At 38.6% G+C, this 26,023-nt stretch overlaps 1 protein-coding gene and 2 long non-coding RNA genes across 3 annotated transcripts in view; 1 reads left to right on the forward strand and 2 right to left on the reverse strand.

The window, feature by feature from the left end:
* Nucleotides 1-5,624: 5,624 nt before the first annotated feature.
* On the reverse strand, nt 5,625-6,291 carry LOC113469631. The gene is made up of 2 exons (XR_003392988.1): nt 6,223-6,291; nt 5,625-5,890 (listed from the first exon to the last, which is right to left on the reverse strand). It is a non-coding gene; the product is annotated as an uncharacterized LOC113469631 (long non-coding RNA).
* LOC113469630 lies at nt 5,702-6,758 on the forward strand. Its single transcript, XR_003392987.1, has 2 exons — nt 5,702-5,778; nt 6,111-6,758. It is a non-coding gene; the product is annotated as an uncharacterized LOC113469630 (long non-coding RNA).
* Nucleotides 6,759-7,694: 936 nt separating this feature from the next.
* LOC103514528 (cell growth regulator with RING finger domain protein 1-like) overlaps nt 7,695-26,023 on the reverse strand; it is a 30,000-nt gene continuing 11,671 nt past the window's right edge. The window contains exons 4-8 of the mRNA XM_026827475.1: nt 22,318-22,574; nt 14,952-15,093; nt 8,624-8,731; nt 8,149-8,237; nt 7,695-8,032 (exon numbers count right to left, since the gene is read on the reverse strand). Of these exons, the coding sequence (XP_026683276.1) occupies nt 7,705-8,032; nt 8,149-8,237; nt 8,624-8,731; nt 14,952-15,093; nt 22,318-22,574 (924 nt within the window). The 3' untranslated portion in view covers nt 7,695-7,704. The remainder of the gene's footprint in view (nt 8,033-8,148; nt 8,238-8,623; nt 8,732-14,951; nt 15,094-22,317; nt 22,575-26,023) is intronic.

Below are 26,023 nucleotides of genomic sequence, written 5' to 3' on the forward strand. Positions count from 1 at the left end.
AATAAGGTTGCAGTTTGGATGAGTTCAGGGCTTTCATGAGTTTCTTCATAGAGCGTTTCTGATATTGGAGAAACCAGAATTCTTCGAGTTGACCTGTGGAATTATAGGTACGTACTTCAGGCACTCGCCTAGTAAACGGGAGGCATGTGTTCAATATTTGCTAGACATGAAACGTTGACCTTGGGGACTTTTTGGTAGTTAATAGGTAGGTACCTAAGGTGTGTTTTATTTTCGGGAAACTTTCGGAAACGGAACCGGTTCGCTTTTGGAATATATATGACATGCCACCTGCACAGCCTGCACTAACACTAAACCATAGGAAATCCACAAGATGACGCGCTATCGGAATCGGTTTCCGAAAGGAAAGTAACCTTTTCTTATCTTTTAAACTGTGTCCACACATAGTGGACCGCGTCCACCGACGTTAACTGAAACTGGACAACATAGATTTATCTCTCTTCGAGTTGACCTGTGGAATTATAGGTACGTACTTCAGGCACTCGCCTAATAAACGTGAGGTATGTGTTCAATATTTGCTAGACATGAAACGTTGACCTTGGGGACTTTTTAGTAGTCAATACTCAATAGGTAGGTATATAAGGTGTATTTTATTTTCGGGAAACTTTCGGACACGAAACCGGTTCCCTTTTGGAATATGACATGCCACCTGCACTAACACTAAACCATAGGAAATCCACAAGATGACGCGCTGTCGGAATCGGTTTCCGAAAGGAAAGTAACCTTTTCTTATCTTTCAAACTGTATCCACACATAGTGGACCGCATCCATCGACGTTGACTGAAACTGGACAACATAGATTTATCTCTTCACCTCTCCGATCGATGGTCGACTATGTGTGGACACAGCTTTACTAAGTCAAAGGTACAAACTTACATCCGCCCATTTTGTCCAGCTGTTTCAACTTCTTGATGAGGGTGTGACTTATCTCTTCACCTCTCCAATCGATGGTCGACTATGTGTGGACACAGCTTTACTAAGTCAAAGGTACAACAGCAACTTACATCCGCCCATTTTGTCCAGCTGTTTCAACTTCTTGATGAGGGTGTGACTCTTGTTCTCCACCGACTCCATGTTGGATTCCAACGAGCTAAACTTATAGCGGAGTATATCTGCCTGAATGCCTGCCTGAGGCTCAAAGTACGTCTTCAAGTATCGCTCGAACGTTTTGGATTCGTTGAATCGCACGATTTTCATTGGTTGCCTCATGGTGGACGGATATAGCCCAGGCAGGTGATCCACAACTTCCACCAGTTTTTCCTTGGGCGGGAACCTCTTGGCGTAATAGGGGATGGTGTTTACGACCATTTGACCTGGAAATGTGCGAGATATTTGGACCATTTAGAGGTGACTCAATATCAAAGCTTGCGGCAATAACACGTTAAGACCGGAGACCACAAAGTGAATTTAACCTCGGTTTAAGCTTAACTCTCGGTTTAAGCAACCTGATTGGTTGATGTTTAGTCCGTCCTTCCTTTATTATTACGATAGTAATAAAAAAAGGTATAGTGGACGGGCTATTGTATTCGCCTCGGTGTCGTCTGTCTGTTCCCATGCCATTTAGAGGTGACTCCATTTCAAAGCTTGCGGCAATAACACGTTAAGACCGGAGACCACAAAGTGAGTTTAAACTCGGTTTAACTCTCGGATTAAGCAACCTGATTGATTGGCAGTTATTAGGAAACATTAAGGAATAAAGGGAGCACAGCACACATACAAGACCTGACGAGCGGACCTGATCAGGTGTACCTGTCAGTGGCTGGCCTAAGACTAATTTGACTGTACTGTGACCTACACATACCTCCCATGTCAATGAACAGATTATTGGACGGTTTCGCGGACCACCTGACCACCAGTTGGGAACCACTGCCATAGAAGGACTTATGCAAACCTGGTCGACCTATATATCAAATTAAAGGTCTTTTTACCAGGAACACGAAAGTGGTGGTGCAAATTTCTGTTCCCATAGAAGGACTTATGCAAACCTGGTCGACCTATATATCAAATTAAAGGTCTTTTTACCAGGAACACGAAAGTGGTGGTGCAAATTTTGTCCCTACGCCGAGCAACGCCAATAAATAGATGGGTGACTTAAACATTATATTGGCAGTTATTAGGAAACATTAAAAGGAATAAAGGGAGCACAGCACACATACAAGACCTGACGGGCGGACCTGATCAGGTGTACCTGTCAGTGGCTGGCCTAAGACTAATTTGACTGTACTGTGACCTACACATACCTCCCATGTCAATGAAAGATGGAAAGTCTATCACTTACCTGGGAAGTACGTGTTGTAATTGTTCCCATAGTAATTGAAATAGGATGCAGAGGCTAGGACCAATTGGAACCAGACAAGAAGTCTCCTGTCACTTACCTGGGAAGTACGTGTTGTAATTGTTCCCATAGTAATTGAAGTAGGATGCAGAGGCTAGGACCAATTGGAACCAGACAAGAGCTAGCAGCATGTCTCTAGCATGGCGAATACTCGACTCACGTGGACCTTAGGTCTAGTCTGTTTGCAAACACATGGAGTACAATGTGCACGGTCAACACAAGACTATTTTATTTCTATTAATGACATTAATGTACGTTATGCCAGCCACTCACTATCAGGTAGACCTAATCAGTTCCGTCTGTCAGCTCTAACTGATATTGTGTGTGCTCATCAGGTATCAGACAGACCTGAAAGTAAATAAAGTTTGATCAGGTGTACCTGTCAGGTATACCTGATAGTGTGTGTGTTCATCAGGTATCAGACAGACCTGATAAGTAAATAAAGTTTGATCAGGTGTACCTGTCAGGTATACCTGATAGTGTGTGTGTTCATCAGGTATCAGACAGACCTGATAAGTAAATAAAGTTTGATCAGGTGTACCTGTCAGGTATACCAGATATTGTATGTGCTCATCAGGTATCAGACAGACCTGATAAGTAAATAAAGTTTGATCAGGTGTACCTGTCAGGTCTACCTGATAGTGTGTGTGCTCATCAGGTATCAGATAGACCTGATAAGTAAATTAAGTTTGATCAGGTGTACCTGATAGTGAGTGGCTGGCCTTAGATGCTCACCGTTCTTACTTATCATGGAAACATTGTGGCTTTAAAAATGAAATAGCGCCAGCGGCAATAACAAATTGAATGCACCAGATCTCAATGGGTCACTGAAGTTGAGCAGCGTCAGGAGTGGATGATGTCTGGAAGGGTGGACTTCTGAAACCACACGTGTTGCTGGCTATTGCACTCAGCTGCGTGAGACTAAATGAGGAGTCGATGAAAATCCCAGCGATAAGACGAGGCATAAAAATCAGATATATGCTACCTTACTGACTGGAAATCCGGGACCTTCTGCATAGCAAGCATCCATAATAAATTTTCGTGATAAAGCAATGTGCTAAAATCCCAGCGATAAGACGAGGCATAAAAGTCAGATATATGCTACCTTACTGACTGGAAATCCGGGACCTTCTGCATAGCAAGCATCCATAATAAATTTTCGTGATAAAGCAATGTGCTCATATGAAACCTGCGCTTGCTTTTCATTGTTTTCCATTTAAATAAGGACCGTTTGACATTTTTGTTTTCTTTGTTTTTGTTACGCCTTCGTTTGAAACTACGTCATAGATTTCCTATGAAATTGTATTGGTTATCATTAGACAATCGCTGAATTCAGGGCCAAGACTTTAGCAGTCTACGGACAAACAAAATTGAATTTTATTCGACTTAACGAAGTAAACAAAGGCTAACCAAAGGCAAAGCTTAAAATTCAATTTTAGTTTCATGGAATAAAAACTTAATTATATTGATTCAGGGCGTTGATTCTGTACATTCTCGTTCAATCATAAACCAAACTATCAAATTTAAACGGACGGAATTCCACAAATTTCTTGTGCTGGTAAAGAAAAAAATGTACAAACAAAATGAAAAAATATTACTTATTAACACTTATCAACTAAAAAGGTTTCTTCTCACAACTTTATTCAAACAAAATTGAATTTTATTCGACTAATCGAAGTAAACAAAGTCTAACCAAAGGCAAAGCTAAAAATTCAATTTTAGTTTCATGGAATAAAAACTTGATTATATTGATTCAGGGCGTTGATTCTGTACATTCTCGTTCAATCATAAACCAAACTAACAAATTTAAACGGACGGAATTCCACAAATTTGTGTTGGTAAAGAAAAAAATGTACAAACAAAATGAAAAAATATTACTTATTAACACTTATCAACTAAAAAGGTTTCTTCTCACAACTTTATTAGAAAAAAATCACTTGGATATTGCATTAAACATAATGCTCATTTATAAATAATAATTTACATCACTCTACAAATAGGTACCTCTAAGTTGTAAATTCATTAGTGCTTCTTATTTTACAATAAAATTTATTAAATTGATAAAATCTTGGTGTTAAGGGACAGGTAATTTCATTTCTCGGTAACAATAAGAATAGAATAATAGATGTAAAGCAAGTGGATTGCACACAGAGCATTCCATACAATTATCATACCTATAGGTAGGTAGGTACGGCATATGTTTGCTGTAGGCACAGAAAACACAACTAACGAAACACAGATGGAGAAAATGAGCTCCATTTAATTAGAACTTCCACTCTTCAAACGAAAAAATACCATGTACTCTCATCAGAAAAATGCATAAAAAAATGTATATCTACATAAAAAGAAAAACTTTATAAACAAATTAGACAGAACAAAACAAATTCGTAGCAACTAAACAAGGAAGGTCTACAATTAAATTGAAAAACTAAGGAGTACAAAAATGAAACGAAGGCAACGACACAAACTTTAAATAAATTTTTATAAAGATAAAAAAAAAGAATAAAGTAACGCGATAGAAGAAAACAAATTTATGTAAATTATACAGAAGAGTCAAGGAAAGTGATTTAAAAAAAAAAAAAAAAAAAATGGAAATAACAGGATGTACCATGTATTCTCATCAGAAAAATGCATAAAAAATGTATATCTACAGAAAAAGAAAAACTTTATAAACAAATTAGACAGAACAAAACAAATTCGTAGCAACTAAACAAGGAAGGTCTACAATTAAATTGAGAAACTAAGGAGTAAAAAAATGAAACGAAGGCAACAACACAAACTTTAAACTAAATAAATTTTTATAAAGATAAAAAAAGAATAATGTAAGGCGATAGAAGAAAACAAATTTATGTAAATTATACAGAAGAGTCAAGGAAAGTGATTAAAATAAAAATAAAAAATGGAAATAACAGGATGTCTTTCATTTACTCAATCATCATATTTATTATCGCTCGTCTCTTTGACTTGTTATGCCACCACTGGTCGCTACTCGATTAAAGTAGCTACTCAATTGTCCTCACGAGGCTAAGTGCACCCCGAACTCCAAGCACAGAGCCGAAAAAAACCTCGGCCCCGCCGGTAATCGAACCCGGACCTCCTGCGTGCAAGCCCAGTGTGATACCCACTCGGCCACGGAGGTTGCTAAAATGCTAAATATATCAATACTATTGTTGAAAATGTCCTATCCTGGGAGTCCTAATAAAGCAAATAAATCAATACTATAGAATATATCAATATATTCAATAATATAGAATATACAAGGACGTTTCCATTTTTTGTCTAACAATAAAAAAGCACAGCCACAATATTTTATATTTAATTGATAACAAGTTAATGGAGATGGCTGATATATACAAGAAAAACTAATTAGGTAGGTACTTCTTAAATTAATCATTAAATTTAAAAAAAGTCAGGAAAAAAAAAAGGTTCGAGGCTGAAAAACACGAATTTCGATATTCAATCTGTTAAGACTAACTTAACTTATCTAAGGAATAGAGGCATTCCCATTTATCAACTCTTCGTCAAAAGAATTTATACCTACATGTCTTTCCATACATAATAAGATACATGTCTTTCTAATTTTCCGAGTCAAATCAATAATGAACAATGTCATCACAAAAAATGGTAAAATTTCTCTAAAAAGCTCTGAGTGGAAAACGAAGTTCGCCAAATCAATAGCCCATTTATTCAAAAAAGTTCCACCAACTAGCTCTAGCTTCTTATTCAATTCAACTTACTCTAAGTCAGGAAAAAAAAGGTTCGAGGCTGAAAAACACGAATTTCGATATTCAATCTGTTAAGACTAACTTAACTTATCTAAGGAATAGAGGCATTCCCATTTATCAACTCTTCGTCAAAAGAATTTATACATGTCTTTCCATACATGATAAGATACATGTTAAGATACATGTCTTTCTGATTTTCCGAGTCAAATCAATAATGAACAATGTCATCACAAAAAATGGTAAAATTTCTCTAAAAAGCTCTGAGTAGAAAACGAAGTTCGCCAAATCAATAGCCCATTTATTCAAAAAAGTTCCACCAACTAGCTCTAGCTTCTTATTCAATTCAACTTACTCTCTAAAGCTAAAGTAAACTAATCATTTGGGGTGAATTATGCCCAAGGCATTTTCTACCACTTGTGGAAGTGGTCGAACTGTGAAATAACGAAGATAATTCAATTTATTTCATCCCTGGACTAGGAATCAAATACACCCTCCTTTTCACCAGGCGATCTTTCCTTTTGCGACAAGAAGACCATTTTGTCCGTAAAATTCAAAACATTAATGTAGCCGTAGGCTTTGTTAAAAATCCCAATAAAGAAATAAAGTTTTCACTGCGAATACTTTTTTCGGTGAATTTTATTAAGGTCCAAAAAATCACGAGCTTCCCGCTCAAGCCTCACTTAAAGCTCCAGCTCTAGTCTCACTTAAAGCTCCAGCACATGATGTGCCACAATCGATATATGTATCTACACAAGATCTAATTAGGTCGCAGTGACATGGGGGCTTAAATACCCGATACTGGCCCTACTTGTAAAATACTTTTTTCGGTGAATTTTATTAAGGTCCAAAAAATCACGAGCTTCCCGCTCAAGCCTCACATAAAGCTCCAGCTCTAGTCTCACTTAAAGCTCCAGCACATGATATGCCACAATCGATATATGTATCTACACAAGATCTAATTAGGTCGCAGTGACATGGGGGCTTAAATACCCGATACTGGCCCTACTTGTACCAATAATCGTCACGGGTCCTATCGTTCGGCACTTCGAATTAAATTGGTAATCCTCCCGCGGATACACCTCTAGTTTTGTATCTTAAAGCTCCAGCACATGATTCGCCACAATCGATAAATGTATCTACACAAGATCTAATCAGGTCGCAGTGACATAGGGCTTAAATAGCCGATACTGGCCCTACTTGTACCAATAATCGTCTCGGTACCAATAAGTGTCACGGGTCCTATCGTTCGGCACTTCGAATTAAATTGGTAATCCTATGTCGTAACCGAAGCCACGATCTGTTATCTAAACGGGAGGAATGTGTTCAATATTTGCTAGACATGAAACGTTGACCTTGGGGACTTTTTGGTAGTCAATAGGGAGGTACATAAGGTGTATTTTACTTTCGGGAAACTTTCGGAAAGAAACCGGTTCCCTTTCGGAATATGACATGCCACCTGCACTAACACTAAACTATAGGAAATCCACAAGATGACGCGGTGTCGGAATCGGTTCCCGAAAGGAAAATAACCTTTTCTTATCTTTTAAACTGTGTCCACACATAGTGGACCGCGTCCACCGACGTTAACTGAAACTGGACAACATAGATTCATCTGTGTCACGGGTCCTATCGTTCGGCACTTCGAATTAAATTGGTAATCCTATGTCGTAACCGAAGCCACGATCTGTTATCCGGTGGTGCTCCGGTCTGACCCTCAGCTTTAATATTGCATGGAGCTCCCGGAGTCTGGGACAGATAATCCTCGGGCCGCACACAGAAATAGCTCTTGATCTGACTTCGACACATGGGGCACTGGTTGAGTTTGGTGAAACAGGTGGCACAAATACAGGTGTGTCGACAGGGGAGTAGGGCCCGGGAGAGAGGGGAGGTTTGGCACACGACACAGAGTTGCTGCTCTATCATGGCGCTGGCCTCGAGGCGAGCTGTCTCGGTGCTGTCCTCGTAACTACTCGGGGAGGGGTTGCCTGTGGCCAGATACAGCAGGTGTGTCGACAGGGGAGTAGGGCCCGGGAGAGAGGGGAGGTTTGGCACACGACACAGAGTTGTTGCTCTATCATGGCGCTGGCCTCGAGGCGAGCTGTCTCGGTGCTGTCCTCGTAACTACTCGGGGAGGGGTTGCCTGTGGCCAGATACAGTTGCTGAAACACACAATATATACATATATTATGAATAACCGAGCAAGCATCCAAAATTTTTGATAGAGGTAACTGTAACTAAGGTCTTATCGTCCCGAAATCGAAAAGAGAAGGAAGACAGGATGGGAGAAAGCCAGCCGTTCCGAGAACGAACATTATCCGTTCGGGATAAATCCGCCCCGGGCGGGAATCGAACCCGCGACTTAGCGCTTTGAAGGCAGACACGCTGCCAACCAAGCTGACTAGGTTGGCAGTCCGATTTTTACATTATTTTCTACGACGAAAAAAGAACGTGAAAGCCGTTTGACGGCACAATAAGATCTAGCCACACTGGGGAAAGCCGTTTCAATTTCAATAAGACCTGTCTAAACCGGGCGTTTTTCGCTTACTTTGAGCGAGGACAATTGTCCATTTGCTTGCTTCAGGTACTGCGCTAAGATATTGGTCGGTAGTGTACACACGGCGTCCTTGATATGCACCACGTTTACCAGAGCCACCTGAAAGAAAAGAAAGAAAAATACTTGATAAATACAAATTAAAGAAATTGCAACACAATTGTTTGATTAAGGACATTTTTAATGTCTTGTTATGAGAAAATAATTTATCAACTAAAAAAAAAAAAAAAAAAAAAAAAAAAAAAGGTTTTTTTTTTCCCCCCCCTTTTTCTTTTTTAAAAAAAAAAAAAGAGTGTTTCATTGCCTCGCCCTTTTACTTATTTACTTACTTGAGTAAGTAAAGGTAAAAACACGTCACGTGACGTGATAGTACTGTGATTATTCTAACAACCTCGAAAAAAAAAGGGTTTTTACATTGTAGCCACAAAACAACTGCTACATTAGACTCATGTGGTGTGTGTTGTAGCATGCCCATCCCGTAGTATGTCTCGTAAATCCAGTTCATAGCACGTCAATCTATGTACCTTGTCACCCCCAGGGCCGTATTAAGCCCCCCCCCCCCCCTCGAGCTTAATTTTTCTCCTTTACTGTATGTCAGCCTCTGAAAATTGGGGTCGAGGGGGTCCGACCACCCCCCCTCCCCTACCTTTGAAGCTTCATTTTTCTCCTTTACTGTAGGCCATACTTCAAAAATTTTTTAATTGATAACAAGTTAATGGAGATGGCTGATATATACAAGAAAAACTAATTAGGTAGGTACTTCTTAAATTAATCATTAAATTTAAAAAAAGTCAGGAAAAAAAAAAGGTTCGAGGCTGAAAAACACGAATTTCGATATTCAATCTGTTAAGACTAACTTAACTTATCTAAGGAATAGAGGCATTCCCATTTATCAACTCTTCGTCAAAAGAATTTATACCTACATGTCTTTCCATACATAATAAGATACATGTCTTTCTAATTTTCCGAGTCAAATCAATAATGAACAATGTCATCACAAAAAATGGTAAAATTTCTCTAAAAAGCTCTGAGTGGAAAACGAAGTTCGCCAAATCAATAGCCCATTTATTCAAAAAAGTTCCACCAACTAGCTCTAGCTTCTTATTCAATTCAACTTACTCTCTAAAGCTAAAGTAAACTAATCATTTGGGGTGAATTATGCCCAAGGCATTTTCTACCACTTGTGGAAGTGGTCGAACTGTGAAATAACGAAGATAATTCAATTTATTTCATCCCTGGACTAGGAATCAAATACACCCTCCTTTTCACCAGGCGATCTTTCCTTTTGCGACAAGAAGACCATTTTGTCCGTAAAATTCAAAACATTAATGTAGCCGTAGGCTTTGTTAAAAATCCCAATAAAGAAATAAAGTTTTCACTGCAAATACTTTTTTCGGTGAATTTTATTAAGGTCCAAAAAATCACGAGCTTCCCGCTCAAGCCTCACATAAAGCTCCAGCTCTAGTCTCACTTAAAGCTCCAGCACATGATGTGCCACAATCGATATATGTATCTACACAAGATCTAATTAGGTCGCAGTGACATGGGGGCTTAAATACCCGATACTGGCCCTACTTGTACCAATAATCGTCACGGGTCCTATCGTTCGGCACTTCGAATTAAGTTGGTAATCCTCCCGCGGATACACCTCTAGTTTCATATCTTAAAGCTCCAGCACATGATTCGCCACAATCGATAAATGTATCTACACAAGATCTAATCAGGTCGCAGTGACATAGGGCTTAAATAGCCGATACTGGCCCTACTTGTACCAATAATCGTCTCGGTACCAATAAGAATTGCAATATTCCCCAGATTTCCAAACGACCCTCATTCATAGGGGATTTCCTCCCAATATTATCGAAAAATGATTCCCAGCCCCACCTTTGAGCTGACTATCCGTTACTCTGAGATAAGCATAGAGAGAGGACACAGATTACCAGCTCTGCCAACACCTTTCAAATGACGAGACGAGTAGGCATAACTCCTTCTAGGTTAACAAGTAACAGGTACCAGTATCAGGTTATACTCTCTGTTTATAGTCCCTCAGCCAGACAAATTGCAATATTCCCCAGATTTCCAAATGACCCTCATCAATAGGGGATTTCCTCCCAATATTATCGACAAATGATTCCCAGCCCAACCTTTGAGCTGACTATCCGTTACTCTGAGATAAGGATAGAGAGAGGACACAGATTACTAGCTCTGCCAACACCTTTCAAATGACGAGACGAGTAGGCATAACTCCTTCTAGGTTAACAAGTAACAGGTACCAGTATCAGGTTCTCTATTACATCATAACCTGCTTGTAAAGCTCGGCCCATGATGATTCTCGGTTGTATCGGGTCAGTAACATTTCATTTATGCCAAACAAGGGGGACAGGGGCAAACTGGATCGTGAACAGTTTATACGTTACCCGTTGACTGGATTCAATAAAACCTGGCTGGCTTGTGACATTTGAATTTAGTGAGCCAACTAATCTAGCTGTATATGGAACCTGCATACGGCCGCCTTAAAAAACTAATCTACAAATTTGGTAGGTGACTATTTATTCATTTGAAATTAAAATAATTAGGTAAATGGAATACCCATTCATTCAATTACAGAAGTTTTTCATATTACAGTCTATTTTAAAAACCGTGCAAAATTAAGAGATTCATTTTCACAAAGTCTGGTAAGGTTAATGATTCGGTTTCTTCCTTCTAAAAAGCAAATGTCCTTCAAATTTTTTCAAATGACCTTCTTTTATAGGGGACTAGTTGAATTAGTTCGAGATAGAGCGATCAGTGTGTGAAATGTGAATGTGTGAATGGATCTTGATTTTATAATATAAGATTTCCCCCTAATATTCTCGACACATCCCAGCCCTACCTTTGAGCTGACTATCCGTTACTCTGAGATAAGCATAGAGAGAGGACACAGATTACTAGCTCTGCCAACACCTTTCAAATGACGAGACGAGTAGGCATAACTCCTTCTAGGTTAACAAGTAACAGGTACCAGTATCAGGTTCTCTATTACATCATAACCTGCTTGTAAAGCTCGGCCCATGATGATTCTCGGTTGTATCGGGTCAGTAACATTTCATTTATGCCAAACAAGGGGGACAGGGGCAAACTGGATCGTGAACAGTTTATACGTTACCCGTTGACTGGATTCAATAAAACCTGGCTGGCTTGTGACATTTGAATTTAGTGAGCCAACTAATCTAGCTGTATATGGAACCTGCATACGGCCGCCTTAAAAAACTAATCTACAAATTTGGTAGGTGACTATTTGTGTAGCCCATTAAAATGCCACGATATCATCAGCAACTATTTCATCTGTATTTTGCATTCCGTGAGTACCTGTTGAAAGAATGGGAGTGGGTCAGCACTGATTTAAATGCCTACCACTTGAACTTGTTTAACATTATGTTTCTCAATGTTGTCGTCAATGAGAACAGATGGTTCAGATTTTACTATTGCTTACTTTCCGTGTCTGTCAGTACCTATCTCAAGCTATTGGAAGGATTCTATCTTCTATTTCAAGCTATTGGAAGGATTCTATCTTCTATCTCAAGCTATTGGAAGGATTCTATCTTCTATTTCAAGCTATTGGAAGGATTCTATCTTCTATCTCAAGCTATTGGAAGGATTCTATCTTCTATCTCAAGCTATTGGAAGGATTCTATCTTCTATCTCAAGCTATTGGAAGGATTCTATCTTCTATCTCAAGCTATTGGAAGGATTCTATCTTCTATCTCAAGCTATTGGAAGGATTCTATCTTCTATCTCAAGCTATTGGAAGGATTCTATCTTCTATCTCAAGCTATTGGAAGGATTCTATCTTCTATCTCAAGCTATTGGAAGGATTCTATCTTCTATCTCAAGCTATTGGAAGGATTCTATCTTCTATCTCAAGCTATTGGAAGGATTCTATCTTCTATCTCAAGCTATTGGAAGGATTCTATCTTCTATCTCAAGCTATTGGAAGGATTCTATCTTCTATCTCAAGCTATTGGAAGGATTCTATCTTCTATCTCAAGCTATTGGAAGGATTCTATCTTCTATCTCAAGCTATTGGAAGGATTCTATCTTCTATCTCAAGCTATTGGAAGGATTCTATCTTCTATCTCAAGCTATTGGAAGGATTCTATCTTCTATCTCAAGCTATTGGAAGGATTCTATCTTCTATCTCAAGCTATTGGAAGGATTCTATCTTCTATCTCAAGCTATTGGAAGGATTCTATCTTCTATCTCAAGCTATTGGAAGGATTCTATCTTCTATCTCAAGCTATTGGAAGGATTCTATCTTCTATCTCAAGCTATTGGAAGGATTCTATCTTCTATCTCAAGCTATTGGAAGGATTCTATCTTCTATCTCAAGCTATTGGAAGGATTCTATCTTCTATCTCAAGCTATTGGAAGGATTCTATCTTCTATCTCAAGCTATTGGAAGGATTCTATCTTCTATCTCAAGCTATTGGAAGGATTCTATCTTCTATCTCAAGCTATTGGAAGGATTCTATCTTCTATCTCAAGCTATTGGAAGGATTCTATCTTCTATCTCAAGCTATTGGAAGGATTCTATCTTCTATCTCAAGCTATTGGAAGGATTCTATCTTCTATCTCAAGCTATTGGAAGGATTCTATCTTCTATCTCAAGCTATTGGAAGGATTCTATCTTCTATCTCAAGCTATTGGAAGGATTCTATCTTCTATCTCAAGCTATTGGAAGGATTCTATCTTCTATCTCAAGCTATTGGAAGGATTCTATCTTCTATCTCAAGCTATTGGAAGGATTCTATCTTCTATCTCAAGCTATTGGAAGGATTCTATCTTCTATCTCAAGCTATTGGAAGGATTCTATCTTCTATCTCAAGCTATTGGAAGGATTCTATCTTCTATCTCAAGCTATTGGAAGGATTCTATCTTCTATCTCAAGCTATTGGAAGGATTCTATCTTCTATCTCAAGCTATTGGAAGGATTCTATCTTCTATCTCAAGCTATTGGAAGGATTCTATCTTCTATCTCAAGCTATTGGAAGGATTCTATCTTCTATCTCAAGCTATTGGAAGGATTCTATCTTCTATCTCAAGCTATTGGAAGGATTCTATCTTCTATCTCAAGCTATTGGAAGGATTCTATCTTCTATCTCAAGCTATTGGAAGGATTCTATCTTCTATCTCAAGCTATTGGAAGGATTCTATCTTCTATCTCAAGCTATTGGAAGGATTCTATCTTCTATCTCAAGCTATTGGAAGGATTCTATCTTCTATCTCAAGCTATTGGAAGGATTCTATCTTCTATCTCAAGCTATTGGAAGGATTCTATCTTCTATCTCAAGCTATTGGAAGGATTCTATCTTCTATCTCAAGCTATTGGAAGGATTCTATCTTCTATAAAAAACTAATAGTGTTCGTTTTTTCTTTAGAAAATCTTTTTTCATATGTTATACATCTTGCGTTACGTAAAAAGAGCTTCCGTAAGTGTTTGAGGAATTTACGTAAGGCCGATAAAATAATTTGAGGATTGGAGCGAAATAAACAAGACCAAGTTTAAAACATTCAAGTACGTTATTGAGGAGCGTGGTAGCTCTCCACCCCGCCAAGTCAAGAGAGTTTGACAGTGAATATATTACATTTGCAACACGTGTAGTACCATCTACGGCGCAGAGGTCAACGGACTTTTCAGTCAAAGTCAGTCGGGTAAAAGTGATACTTGTTGTCCATACTAGTTCATTTGGTTGTCGATTACAGAGATTGTGTGTAGATTACAGATAATAGTAATTATAATTAGTTCATTACTGGCTGGGCCCACAACCTGAGTTTCAACTAGGTTCAACTAGGGTTTTTTTTTTTTTTTTTTTGAGGTTTGATAGAAGTTTGACAGTAAATATATTACATTTGCAACACGTGTAGTACCATCTACGGCGCAGAGGTCAACGGACTTTTCAGTCAAAGTCAGTCGGGAAAAAGTGATACTTGTTGTCCTTACTAGTTCATTTGGTTGTCAATTACAGAGATTGTATGTAGATTACAGATAATAATAATAATAATAATTATAATTAGTTCATTACTGGCTGGGCCCACAACCTGAGTTTCACCTAGGTTCAACTAGGTTTTTTTTTTTTCTGTTCCCGAAATCGAAGAGAGAAAGAACAGGACAGGAGAAAGCTAGCCTTTCTGAAAACGAACATGATCCGTTCAGGATAAAATCCGCCCCGGGCGGAAATCGAATCCGCGGCCAATCAGATAGTTTATCTAATCCGAGAATTAAACTTAACCGAGTTTAAACTCAGCTTGTGGCCCCAGCCACAAGATATACAGAGGTACTTACCGGTTCATTGGGATGCAGATTACAGGGATCGCGTCGAGTCAGAAGAATGACCAAGGGATAACACAATCGGGGTGGTCGGCCCAGTTCTAAATTATTCTCGGGTATGCTCAACATGATGGTCTTCTCATTGTGACAGGTTTCTCTGAGAAAATGGAGTGGGTTAAGGAAAACGTCTTGAAAAGAATAAGAAAAAAAATAGTAATATAAAGTATAAAATGGAGGGAACAGTAACATGTAACAAAGGTGGTCTTATCGTCCCGAATTCGAAGAGAGAATGAAGACAAGATAAGAAATCAGGCGTTCCGAGAACGATTTTTTTCCTTTTTTCTTCTAAGAGGTTTGATAGAAGGAACTGTAACTGCTCAGATTGTCCCGAAAGCGAAGAGAGGATGACAGGATAGGAGAAAGCCAGCCGTTCCAAAGATTAGCTGATTAGCATTTGGGGGATTCACCACACAGTTGGGGGAAGATGTTATCCTGAAGGGTGGTTACTCATAAACTTAGGCACAGAGAGGAACTTCAGGGTTTCAAATAACGATAAATAGGTAATTTTTATTCACAATAAAGCTTTAAATGTCACAATACAATGTCTTCTATACTTTTACACAATGTCTCTCTTCTAATAACTTCTAATAAAAAACTTCTCTATAAACTTCTCCAAAAAAAACTTCTCCAAAATTAGGCTTCTCGAAGTAGGCTTCCTATAAATTTTCTCTACTAAATTTTCTCTGTACAAATTTTCTACGAACTGAAAAAATCTCTATGTTGTTGTTTTCCTAGGCGAGAAAAATCGATATCTGCCTAGCAACCAGTATCAATATTTTACACTCCCTAGCAACCATTAAGTTAAATTGAATAATTATGAAACACTCTCGTGTTTAAATCGCGACTTTCGCGACATTCCCCACCGGAAATGAGCTCTAAGGCTTTAATACATCAAAAAGTATAAAAAATTGTACAATCAAAAAATAAGAGTGAGCATTGAGCAAAATTGAAAATCAAAGCTTACAAATTCAGAAAGTTTACAAAAAGTTGAGTGAGCACCAAAGCTAAAATATTTACAATCAATAGAAATTTGAAATCTGAATATTGGCCACAAGAAAACAAGCACCAAAGCTAAAATATTTACAATCATTGAAAATTCGAAATCTGAATATTGGCCACAAGAGAACTCCGAGATTATTAACCCACTTGAAACCTGTGGAACAAAAGTGCACAGTTAAATGTTTCATTAGACAAGAAAACAGGAAAATAGCTTGGCAAGGTACCTATTAGTTGGGATGCATAACGTGTCAAATAGGGATAAACAGAACCAACTCTAGCATCGAACCTGAATATCTTGCCGCGCTTCACATTGACATTGATTAACTTCTTGGGGGAGCTGAAAATTTTAAACATAGACAACAATATGGTTTGGACACATCAAATAAGCATAAACTGAACCAACTTTACCATCGAACCTTAATATCTTGCCGCGCTTCACATTGACATTGATTAACTTCTTGGGGGAGCTGAAAATTTTAAACATTGACAACAATAAGCAAAATCTGAGAAATATAAAATACAAATAACCAAAGAATTCTGGTGTATCAAATAAGGGCCCGTAAAGCACCGGTTGTTTCAGAGCGTCTGGCACGCGCACACGCACGTAACCGTCACATGCCGAATCCAAAGGGGTTTCACCCGACTCCAACTCTGGAGTATTAGTTTCGAATATGCCGGAATCGTCACTCACAATACTCTCATCAGGGGCATCATCTGTCATAGTCTTCATTGAATCCGGACACTCGGTTCCAGTCTCTATACCGGAAGGAGACATCTTATCTTCAGGGAAAACTTCATCATGGAGCACCAACTCCTCTTCTTCAGCCATGTCACAGTCTTCTGTGAACTCAAGTATGCCGGAATCGTCACTCACAATACTCTCATCAGGGGCATCATCTGTCATAGTCTTCATTGAATCCGGACACTCGGTTCCAGTCTCTATACCGGAAGGAGACATCTTATCTTCAGGGAAAACTTCATCATGGAGCACCAACTCCTCTTCTTCAGCCATGTCACAGTCTTCTGTGAACTCATCACAATCATTAATAACTTCATCTAAAGGGCTAATATACTCATCAACAACGTGTTGAGCCTTGAATATATGAAGAGCTTTTTTCATAGGACGAAATTCCAATACCTCGGCTGGGTTTGAAGCCACGCCCATCTGTTTATCAGACGAGCGTTTGCATCGAATTGTGTTGCAGGTTTTCTGTCTGCATACCACTTGTCATTCATGACATGTTTAGTGAGGCAGATCAAATCAAGAAAAGTGATAATGCATCATCAAAAGGGTAAAAAACATATACTGCATCTAGTTTTAGTGCATATTTTAAGAAGAATGAAGAATATGCAGTCTACACACATTCATTTGTATTCTTTCATCATGTTCATTTTTACTTTCTATTACCTTTACGTATAGGGAACCTATTCAAGGTAATGACAAAGTATTGCAATCGGTCCAAATTTTCAAAATCGGGAAATGGGTGGAAATATCCGTTTTGGGGTCCCCTGATTCCAAAAAAGTGGTTTATCTTCAGTAGTCACCATTGTATCAGGACCAGGACACTCTGTTCTAGTCTCCATACTTGAAGGAGTAGTCTCATCATCGTGGAGCTTCAGCTCCTCTTCTTCATCACAAGTTTCTTTTGTTTCCTCAGCTTCACAAACAAATACATAATCTGGAAAAGGGTCCTCAACAGGGTTAACGTACTCAACAACGACGTCATCACGCAGCAGCTCATAATTTTCTTCCTTCCTTCCTCTTAGAACTTGATACTGTTTCAGCGACTCTTCTATTGCCAATAATAACAATGAAAGCTTCTTGTACAAATCTTCACCCTCCTTTGGGATCAGTACCTTTCCTGAGAAAAGGAAACTATAGTGAATATTCTGGTAGGGTAATCCTATTAAGTAACTCAGATATTCTATCAAAGTGAACCCATCGCAATATCATTAGCGTTGTTTGGGATCAGGGTATTCAGATCATCTTCTTGGACAGCCGTCTTCAGCTCATCCCTTCTTGTCTCATATACCTTCAATCTGTCTATGAAATAATTATATTTGAATCTTACTGCTTCATAATTGTCATCTCCAAGAGGGTCATTCTTGATTGCCTCTATCGCCTTCTCAAAATTAACCAACTGGTTTCGACTTCTATTGAAGTTTCTCTTCTGCAGCACCAGAGCCATAGGTGATGTCTGATGACATTCACAAGTAACCACGCTCTGCTACCATAAGAGAAAGCCAGCCGTTCTGAGAGCGAACCTTATCTGTATATGAAGTTCGGTCGGGGCGGGAATATAACCCACGACCTAGCGGTTACAAGACAGGCCCGCTACCTTCCAAGACAACTAGGCTGACTTACAAGAATTTACATACATAACCGAAATCGTTCCGCTTGGTCTGCCGATCGATGTATGAAACCCCTCCACCATATTTTATTTCTCTATCTCTTGTAAGAACTTACTCGGAAAAAATCAGAAGCCATGGACGGACGTGTAATAATAAACAATGATTGTGATAATGGAGCTCATCTTCTCTTGAAAACAATTGATAAAACCGGATTGGCAATTGGCAACCAAACAATATTTTGCCTGGAGCTATTCGGAACCAAGGTGGGAAGATACGCTTCGGCTAAATCAAATTGGACTCGTCCACCAAGAAAATCATTCGTAAATCATAACCAAAGAATAATAACAGTGCTAATTTATACTGCTCGCATAGGACTGAAAAGTCCCTTTACTCCAGCAATAGGCTACTTCTGTGGTCAAATTCTCTAAATATATTGAGGATAAAATTTCATACCTCGGCTGGGATTGAACCCACACCCACGTGTTTACAAGGCGAGCGTCTTGACCACTACACCACCGAGGCAGGATAAGAACGGAACAGTTGGTTCTCAAAAGGTCGAGTTGGCAGGGCGATTTCAAATTTTTATTCACACCTGTCCAACTTTTGTAACACCTAGTGTTTGTTGAAATGGGTATCGGCGTTAGTATGTAGTACACATAGAATATTTTGGGGGATAGGGGCAAACTGGATCGTGAACAGTTTATACGTTACCCGTTGACAAGATTCAATAAAACCTGGCTGGCTTGTGACATTTGAGTTTAGTGAGCCAACTAATCTAGCTGTATATGGAACCTGCATACGGCCGCCTTAAAAAACTAATCTACAAATTTGGTAGGTGACTATTTTAGATTCAATAAAACCTGGCTTGTGACATTTGAGTTTAGTGAGCCAACTAATCTAGCTGTATATGGAACCTGCATACGGCCGTCTTAAAAAACTAATCTACAAATTTGGTAGGTGACTATTTGTGTAGCCCATTAAAATGCCACGATATCATCAGCAACTATTTTATCATCAGCAACTATTTCATCTGTATTTTGCATTCCGTGAGTACCTGTTGAAAGAATAGGAGTGGGTCAGCACTGATTTAAATGCCTACCACTTGAACTTGTTTAACATTATGTTTCTCAATGTTGTCATCAATGATCTTCTATCTCAAGCTATTGGAAGGATTCTATCTTCTATCTTAAGCTATTGGAAGGATTCTATCTTCTATCTCAAGCTATTGGAAGGATTCTATCTTCTATCTCAAGCTATTGGAAGGATTCTACCTTCTATTGGCACCGTACCCATCTCAAGCTATTGGAAGGATTCTATCTTCTATCTCAAGCTATTGGAAGGATTCTACCTTCTATCTCAAGCTATTGGAAGGATTCTATCTTCTATCTCAAGCTATTGGAAGGATTCTATCTTCTATCTCGAGCTATTGGAAGGATTGAGTGTTGTAAACCCCTTGGACAATCGTTGACTAGTACTTATAGCCTAAGGATGGGTTTCACCAACTTACTTTTCTTTTTGTCCTTATTTTACAAACAGGTTGGACAACTTTTATTGGAGAATTTTCCACTTGAAAATTATCTCGAAAAAAGAAAAAAAAAGGAGTGTTGTAAACCCCTTGGACAATCGTTGACTAGTACTTATAGCCTAAGGATGGGTTTCACCAACTTACTTTTTAGCCTCTAACAGCCTGTTAGCTTAACAGCCCTGTTAAGACTATACAATTCAAATGGAACTTAACAGGCTGTTAGCTTAACAGGCCTCATAAGGGCTGAAAAAATGTTGGTGAAGTCCAACCCAAATCTGTCGAATTTCCAACACAATTTTATAAAATTCTTTCAGAGTACATACAAACGTGCATTTCATTAGTCCAGATCCTAGAAGATAAGGGATGATAGGTAGTAAAATATCTTGGAATGGATATGAAGCAGAAAAAATTGCATGAGTGAAGTCGTATATCATCCAGTGACATCAAATTCGGGCAGGCAATCCCTCAGATAACACTGAAAACCAAATTAGGCAAGAATTACCGGCTACTTGTAGATACTTCAAGAACTTTACTTAGACATATTCAACAGATAAACATCTTGGTAAAGATTTTGTAACGATCTATGTCAGGTCAAAGGGCATTCAATTGCTACATAGAGGTAAAATAGTAGTTGAGCCTTGAATATATGAAGAGCTTTATTCATAGGACGAAATTCCAATACCTCAGCTGGGTTTGAACCCACGCCCATCTGTTTATCAGACGAGCGTTTGCATCGAATTGTGTTGCAGGTTTTCTGTCTGCATACCACTTGTCATTCATGACATGTAAGATTCTCTTTTCATGAAACTAGTTAGTTGATTTGGAATCTGGTACATAACCGCGATTAAAACAAATATGTAGTACAAAATATACTGGTCTACTTGTGTACTCATAATTACCATGCATCATCAAAAGGGTAAAAAACATATACTGCATCTAGTTTTAGTGCATATTTTAACAAGAATGAAGAATATGCAGTCTACACACATTCATTTGTATTCTTTCATCATGTTCATTTTTTTTCTCCTTTTTGTCCTTATTTTACAAACAGGTTGGACAACTTTTATTGGAGAATTTTCCACTTGAAAATTATCTCGAAAAAAGAAAAAAAAAGTTCTAGCATACATAGACAAATATGTATTTGCAAGAACGGGAAGATAAGGGATGATTGGTAATAAAATATCTTGGATATGAAGCAGGAAAAATTGCATGAGTGAAGTCGTATATCGTCCCGTGATTATATCAAATTCGGGCAGGTAATCCCTCAGATAACGCAAAAACCGAATTGGGCAAGAATTACCGGCTACTTGTAGATACTTCAAGAACTTTACTTAGACATGTTCAACAGATAAACATTCAACAGATAAACATCTTGGTAAAGATTTTGTAACGATCTATGTCAGGTCAAAGGGCATTCAATTGCTACATAGAGGTAAAATAGTGTACATAGTTCTAACCAAACCGGTTTGAGAAAATAGCATTAGGTATTAGAGTAGACACTTCACAATAAGTTCCATGTTTTACTTTCAGACTGTGAGTTTTGATGAAACAATACAGTAATAAGGATTAGGCAGTGACTGCCGTGGTACTTAAATACGATAATACAGAGTAGACACTTCACAATAAGTTCCAAGTTTTACTTTCAGACTGTGAGTTTTGATGAAACAATACAGTAATAAGGATTAGGCAGTGACTGCCGTGGTACTTAAATACGATAATACCTATCTAGAGTATCTAGCTGTCTTTCTCCATCAAGTAAACAACAGTTACCACACTAAGGAGTTAGTAAGGTGTGGCAATCGTGCCCGTTCCGCATTTGACTACCTTTACGGCACTATAAAATTGACAAGCAGCGAAAATACATTACGCCTCAATATAGTACCCCCACTTTTCAAATGGTCCATTATTTCCTCTAAAGAAAACTAAACAAGGTGTTGTTTCAATATTTATCTATGGTTTTTCATTGTTCAAAACGACTGGGGGCGGTACCTAAGTGTGGTTTTATTTTCGGATGTTTGCACATGTTTGCAACAAAAAAATGGTGCCCAACCTTCGTGCCTAATAAATTTAGATACCTAAGCAAAACTTGTGGCAGTTGTGGCATTCCATTTGGGTATCTACATATGAAATGTTTATAATTGTTTGACAAATTTTCCACTAAGTTTTTTTTTCCAATCAGGCGCTTTAACTCTTATTATAGTAAGATCGTTCGCGCAGCCCGTTAAGTTTGCTTAAAAATTCAACTGTCTTTTTTTAGACTTTTTGGCCAGCAGTATACTTGTAGATGAAACACCTATAATACCTAACTACATTAAATTAAATAATAAATTAAGGAGCGCGGTAGCTATCCAACCCACCACGTCAAGAAAGTTTGACAGTAAATAAACGACTTTGACATTCCCTCTTTATATCTTCTTTCGTAGCTATGCTATTTATAAAGGATACTTGATGCAAATGCCTTTGTGTTGATAAAGACCAGGTGGGAGAACATCGTTCTGAACGGCTGACACGAACATACTCCAAGGTCTCCACAGGAACAAATGAAGCTCTCGGATAGACACGCCCCACAGGACTTGCAGTGTGTAAGGAACTTGACTCGATACCGTGCATTGGATATCTGGAAAACAGAACCGAGAAAGAGAGTTAAAATGTGTCCGAAGTTTTTTCGGCTCTATGCTTGGATTTCGGGGTGTACTCAGCCTCGTGAGGACAATTGAGTAGCTACTTTAATCAAGTAGCGACCAGTGGCGCCATAACCAGAGTAAAAAGAAAAATTACATGTAGACATGTCAGAAATAGTAAAGGAGGCTCTTAGTAATGCTGTGATATCCACAAAAATTGTGAAGAAGCTCTCAGCTTCACCACAAATAAATCGTGATTTATAGATTTACATTTTTTTTTTTAGTTAAAATGTGTCTTGTGTACCTACCTACTATGGCCGAGGGTCAATAACATACAAAGTAATTGAAATTTCAAGATCACGGATCACGGTCCAAATTTTAAACGAGGTGTGGGCGCGTGGGCAGCTCTTCCAGATGATACTTTGGTTTTCTGTATGACCTTGAACTAATATGGTTACGAAATATTCGAGAGGAGACTAGGAATGTAAGAATAAGATAAGATAAGATAAGATATATTTTTTTATTGTACATGATTTTACATTAACACGTATAAGTACAACGTCAAATATTAATAATAACAATAGTAATAATGATAACAATATATAGGTATAGAATTTAATGATTATGTAGTAGTATTTATATATATATCTTCATAACTGTATAACACCATATCACTCAACCATTTTTTTATCTTTATTTTATATAATTCTATTGGTAGTGTTGAATATCTAAGATAGTCAAAGTACACACTATGTACAAAGTGCAACTATGTACAAAAGCTGACAGTCACAGGAGTCAGGACTCTCTCTTTCAAAGTATGACATCATGATAAGGCTTTGGTCAGAAAACCAAAGTGGTTTAACTCGTTCCCAACAAAAACCCCAGCGTGCATGTACTATAATAAATGTTACGTGTTATGTATATCAACCCAGTTAGATTGCTAATATACACTGTTATGTGTATCAACCGAGTTACATATATTGCTAATATACACATAAGCACATGAGACTCATCAAAAGAAGTCCAGGGATTTCCAACTTCCATGTGTACACGGGCCACATGCTACAGATTGCTAATATACACTGTTATGTGTATCAACCGAGTTACATTGCTAATATACACATAAGCACATGAGACTCATCAAAAGAAGTCCAGGGATTTCCAACTTCCATGTGTACACGGGCCACATGCTACACATTGCTAATATACACATAAGCACATGAGACTCATAAGAGTATTTATATCATTTCAAAAGAAGGCCAGGGATTTCCAACTTCCATGTGTACACGGGCCACATGCTACATTGTCAGGTACTTCGCGGGCCACATACACAGGTTAGGAGGCCCGTATCCAGGATTTTGAGGAGAAGGGGGAGTGGATGCTCCACATTTTCGGAGTCCACCCCACAATAAGAAAGAAAAAAAAATGGTCTGGCGGGCGACATGTGGCCCGCGGGCCGCTAGTTGGGAATCCCTGTAATTCGACTCATAGGAGTATTTATGATTTTATAGCATTGGAGAAAAAACACGTCACATTTTATAGTTAGAAATTGGACTGCTCCCATTTTTGCTGGAAAAACTCACCAGTTCCACATCCAGTTATCGGAAATGAAAGTTGTCTTTGCTTGGAAGAAATCATTCTACAAGCTTTATTACTAAATTAATTGAATCGACTCAGGCAGGGAAATCCCAAATCTCAATTAGAGTCTTGGTTCTTAGAAATCATGAAACTTTTTGCTGATGTAAATCTGGTACGGTACCGCCCAAGTTGTGGTGGTGGCGTTTCTTCATAGGTTGCTGATTCAGGAGCGCGGTAGCGCTCCGCCCCGCTAAGTCAAGAAAGATTGACCGCGCTACTAGAGATATTATACGCTACAGAGAAAGTAGCCGTTTTTAGGTTTATAAGGACGCTTTACCAATAGTAGTCTCGCCTGTAGTAAAGGAGAAATATGACCCCCAGAAAAACTCACCAGTTCCACATCCAGTTATCGGAAATGAAAGTTGTCTTTGCTTGGAAGAAATTATTCTACAAACTTTATTACTAAATTAATTGAATCGACTCAGGCAGGGAAATCCCAAATCTGAATTGGAGTCTTGGTTCTTAGAAATCATGAAACTTTTTGCTGATGTAAATCTGGTACGGTACCGCCCAAGTTGTGGTGGCGTTTCTTCATAGGTTGCTGATTCAGGAGCGCGGTAGCGCTCCGCCCCGCTAAGTCAAGAAAGTTTGACCGCGCTACAGAGAAAGTAGCCGTTTTTAGGTTTATAAGGACGCTTTACCAATAGTAGTCTCGCCTGTAGTAAAGGAGAAATATGACCCCCTATATTGACTACTGAAATACAAGACTTACTCACAAGAGACAAGAAAGCTCTAAACACAATACTTCTCAAAATAGAAACAATAGAAGGATTATCTAACTCTCATCACAGGGTGACCTTCTTCGGGAAACAGAAGCCGCTTGGTCAGAGGCGATAGAACGTTGAATGAACCAGTTCCCAATGGATCATTAGGTATCAGGTAGACCTGACAGGCGAACCTGTTCAGCCTTACCTGTCATGTCTACCTGATAGTGTGTGTGCTCATCGTAGACCTATTCAGGCGTACCATGATCATCAGTACACCATTTCAATCCGTTAGATATGAAAACTAATATATTGACTACTGAAATACAAGACCTACTGACAAGAGACAAGAAAGCTCTAAACACAAAACTTCTCAAAAGAGAAACAATAGAAGGATTATCTAACTTTCATCACAGGGTGACCTTCTTCGGGAAACAGAAGCCGCTTGGTCAGAGGCGATAGAACGTTGAATGAACCAGTTCCCAATGGATCATTTATAACCCAAAACGCTAACTTAGGCCGGTCACTCACTATCAGGTATCAGGTAGACCTGACAGGCGAACCTGTTCAGCCTTACCTGTCATGTCTACCTGATAGTGTGTGTGCTCATCGTAGACCTATTCAGGCGTACCATGATCATCAGTACACCATTTCAATCCGTTAGATATGAAAACTAATATATTGACTACTGAAATACAAGACCTACTGACAAGAGACAAGAAAGCTCTAAACACAAAACTTCTCAAAAGAGAAACAATAGAAGGATTATCTAACTTTTCAGCCTTACCTGTCATGTCTACCTGATAGTGTGTGTGCTCATCGTAGACCTATTCAGGCGTACTACGATCATCAGTACACCATTTCAATCCGTTAGATATGAAAACTAATATATTGACTACTGAAATACAAGACCTACTCACAAGAGACAAGAAAGCTCTAAACACAATACTTCTCAAAAGAGAAACAATAGAAGGATTATCTAACTCTCATCACAGGGTGACCTTCTTCGGGAAACAGAAGCTGCTTAGTCAGAGGCGATAGAACGTTGAATGAACCAGTTCCCAATGGATCATTATGTTCCAAAAGCGAACCTCCGCATATTTGCCGTGAGTTTTGTGCTGCAGGTTCATTGTGGCAGGTTTCTCAAAAATCAAGTTCAAGGCCCTAAAATCAACGTAGATTCGTATA

The sequence above is a fragment of the Diaphorina citri genome, unplaced genomic scaffold (genome assembly GCF_000475195.1).
Source record: "Diaphorina citri unplaced genomic scaffold, Diaci psyllid genome assembly version 1.1 scaffold1162, whole genome shotgun sequence".
NCBI lineage: Eukaryota > Metazoa > Arthropoda > Insecta > Hemiptera > Psyllidae > Diaphorina > Diaphorina citri.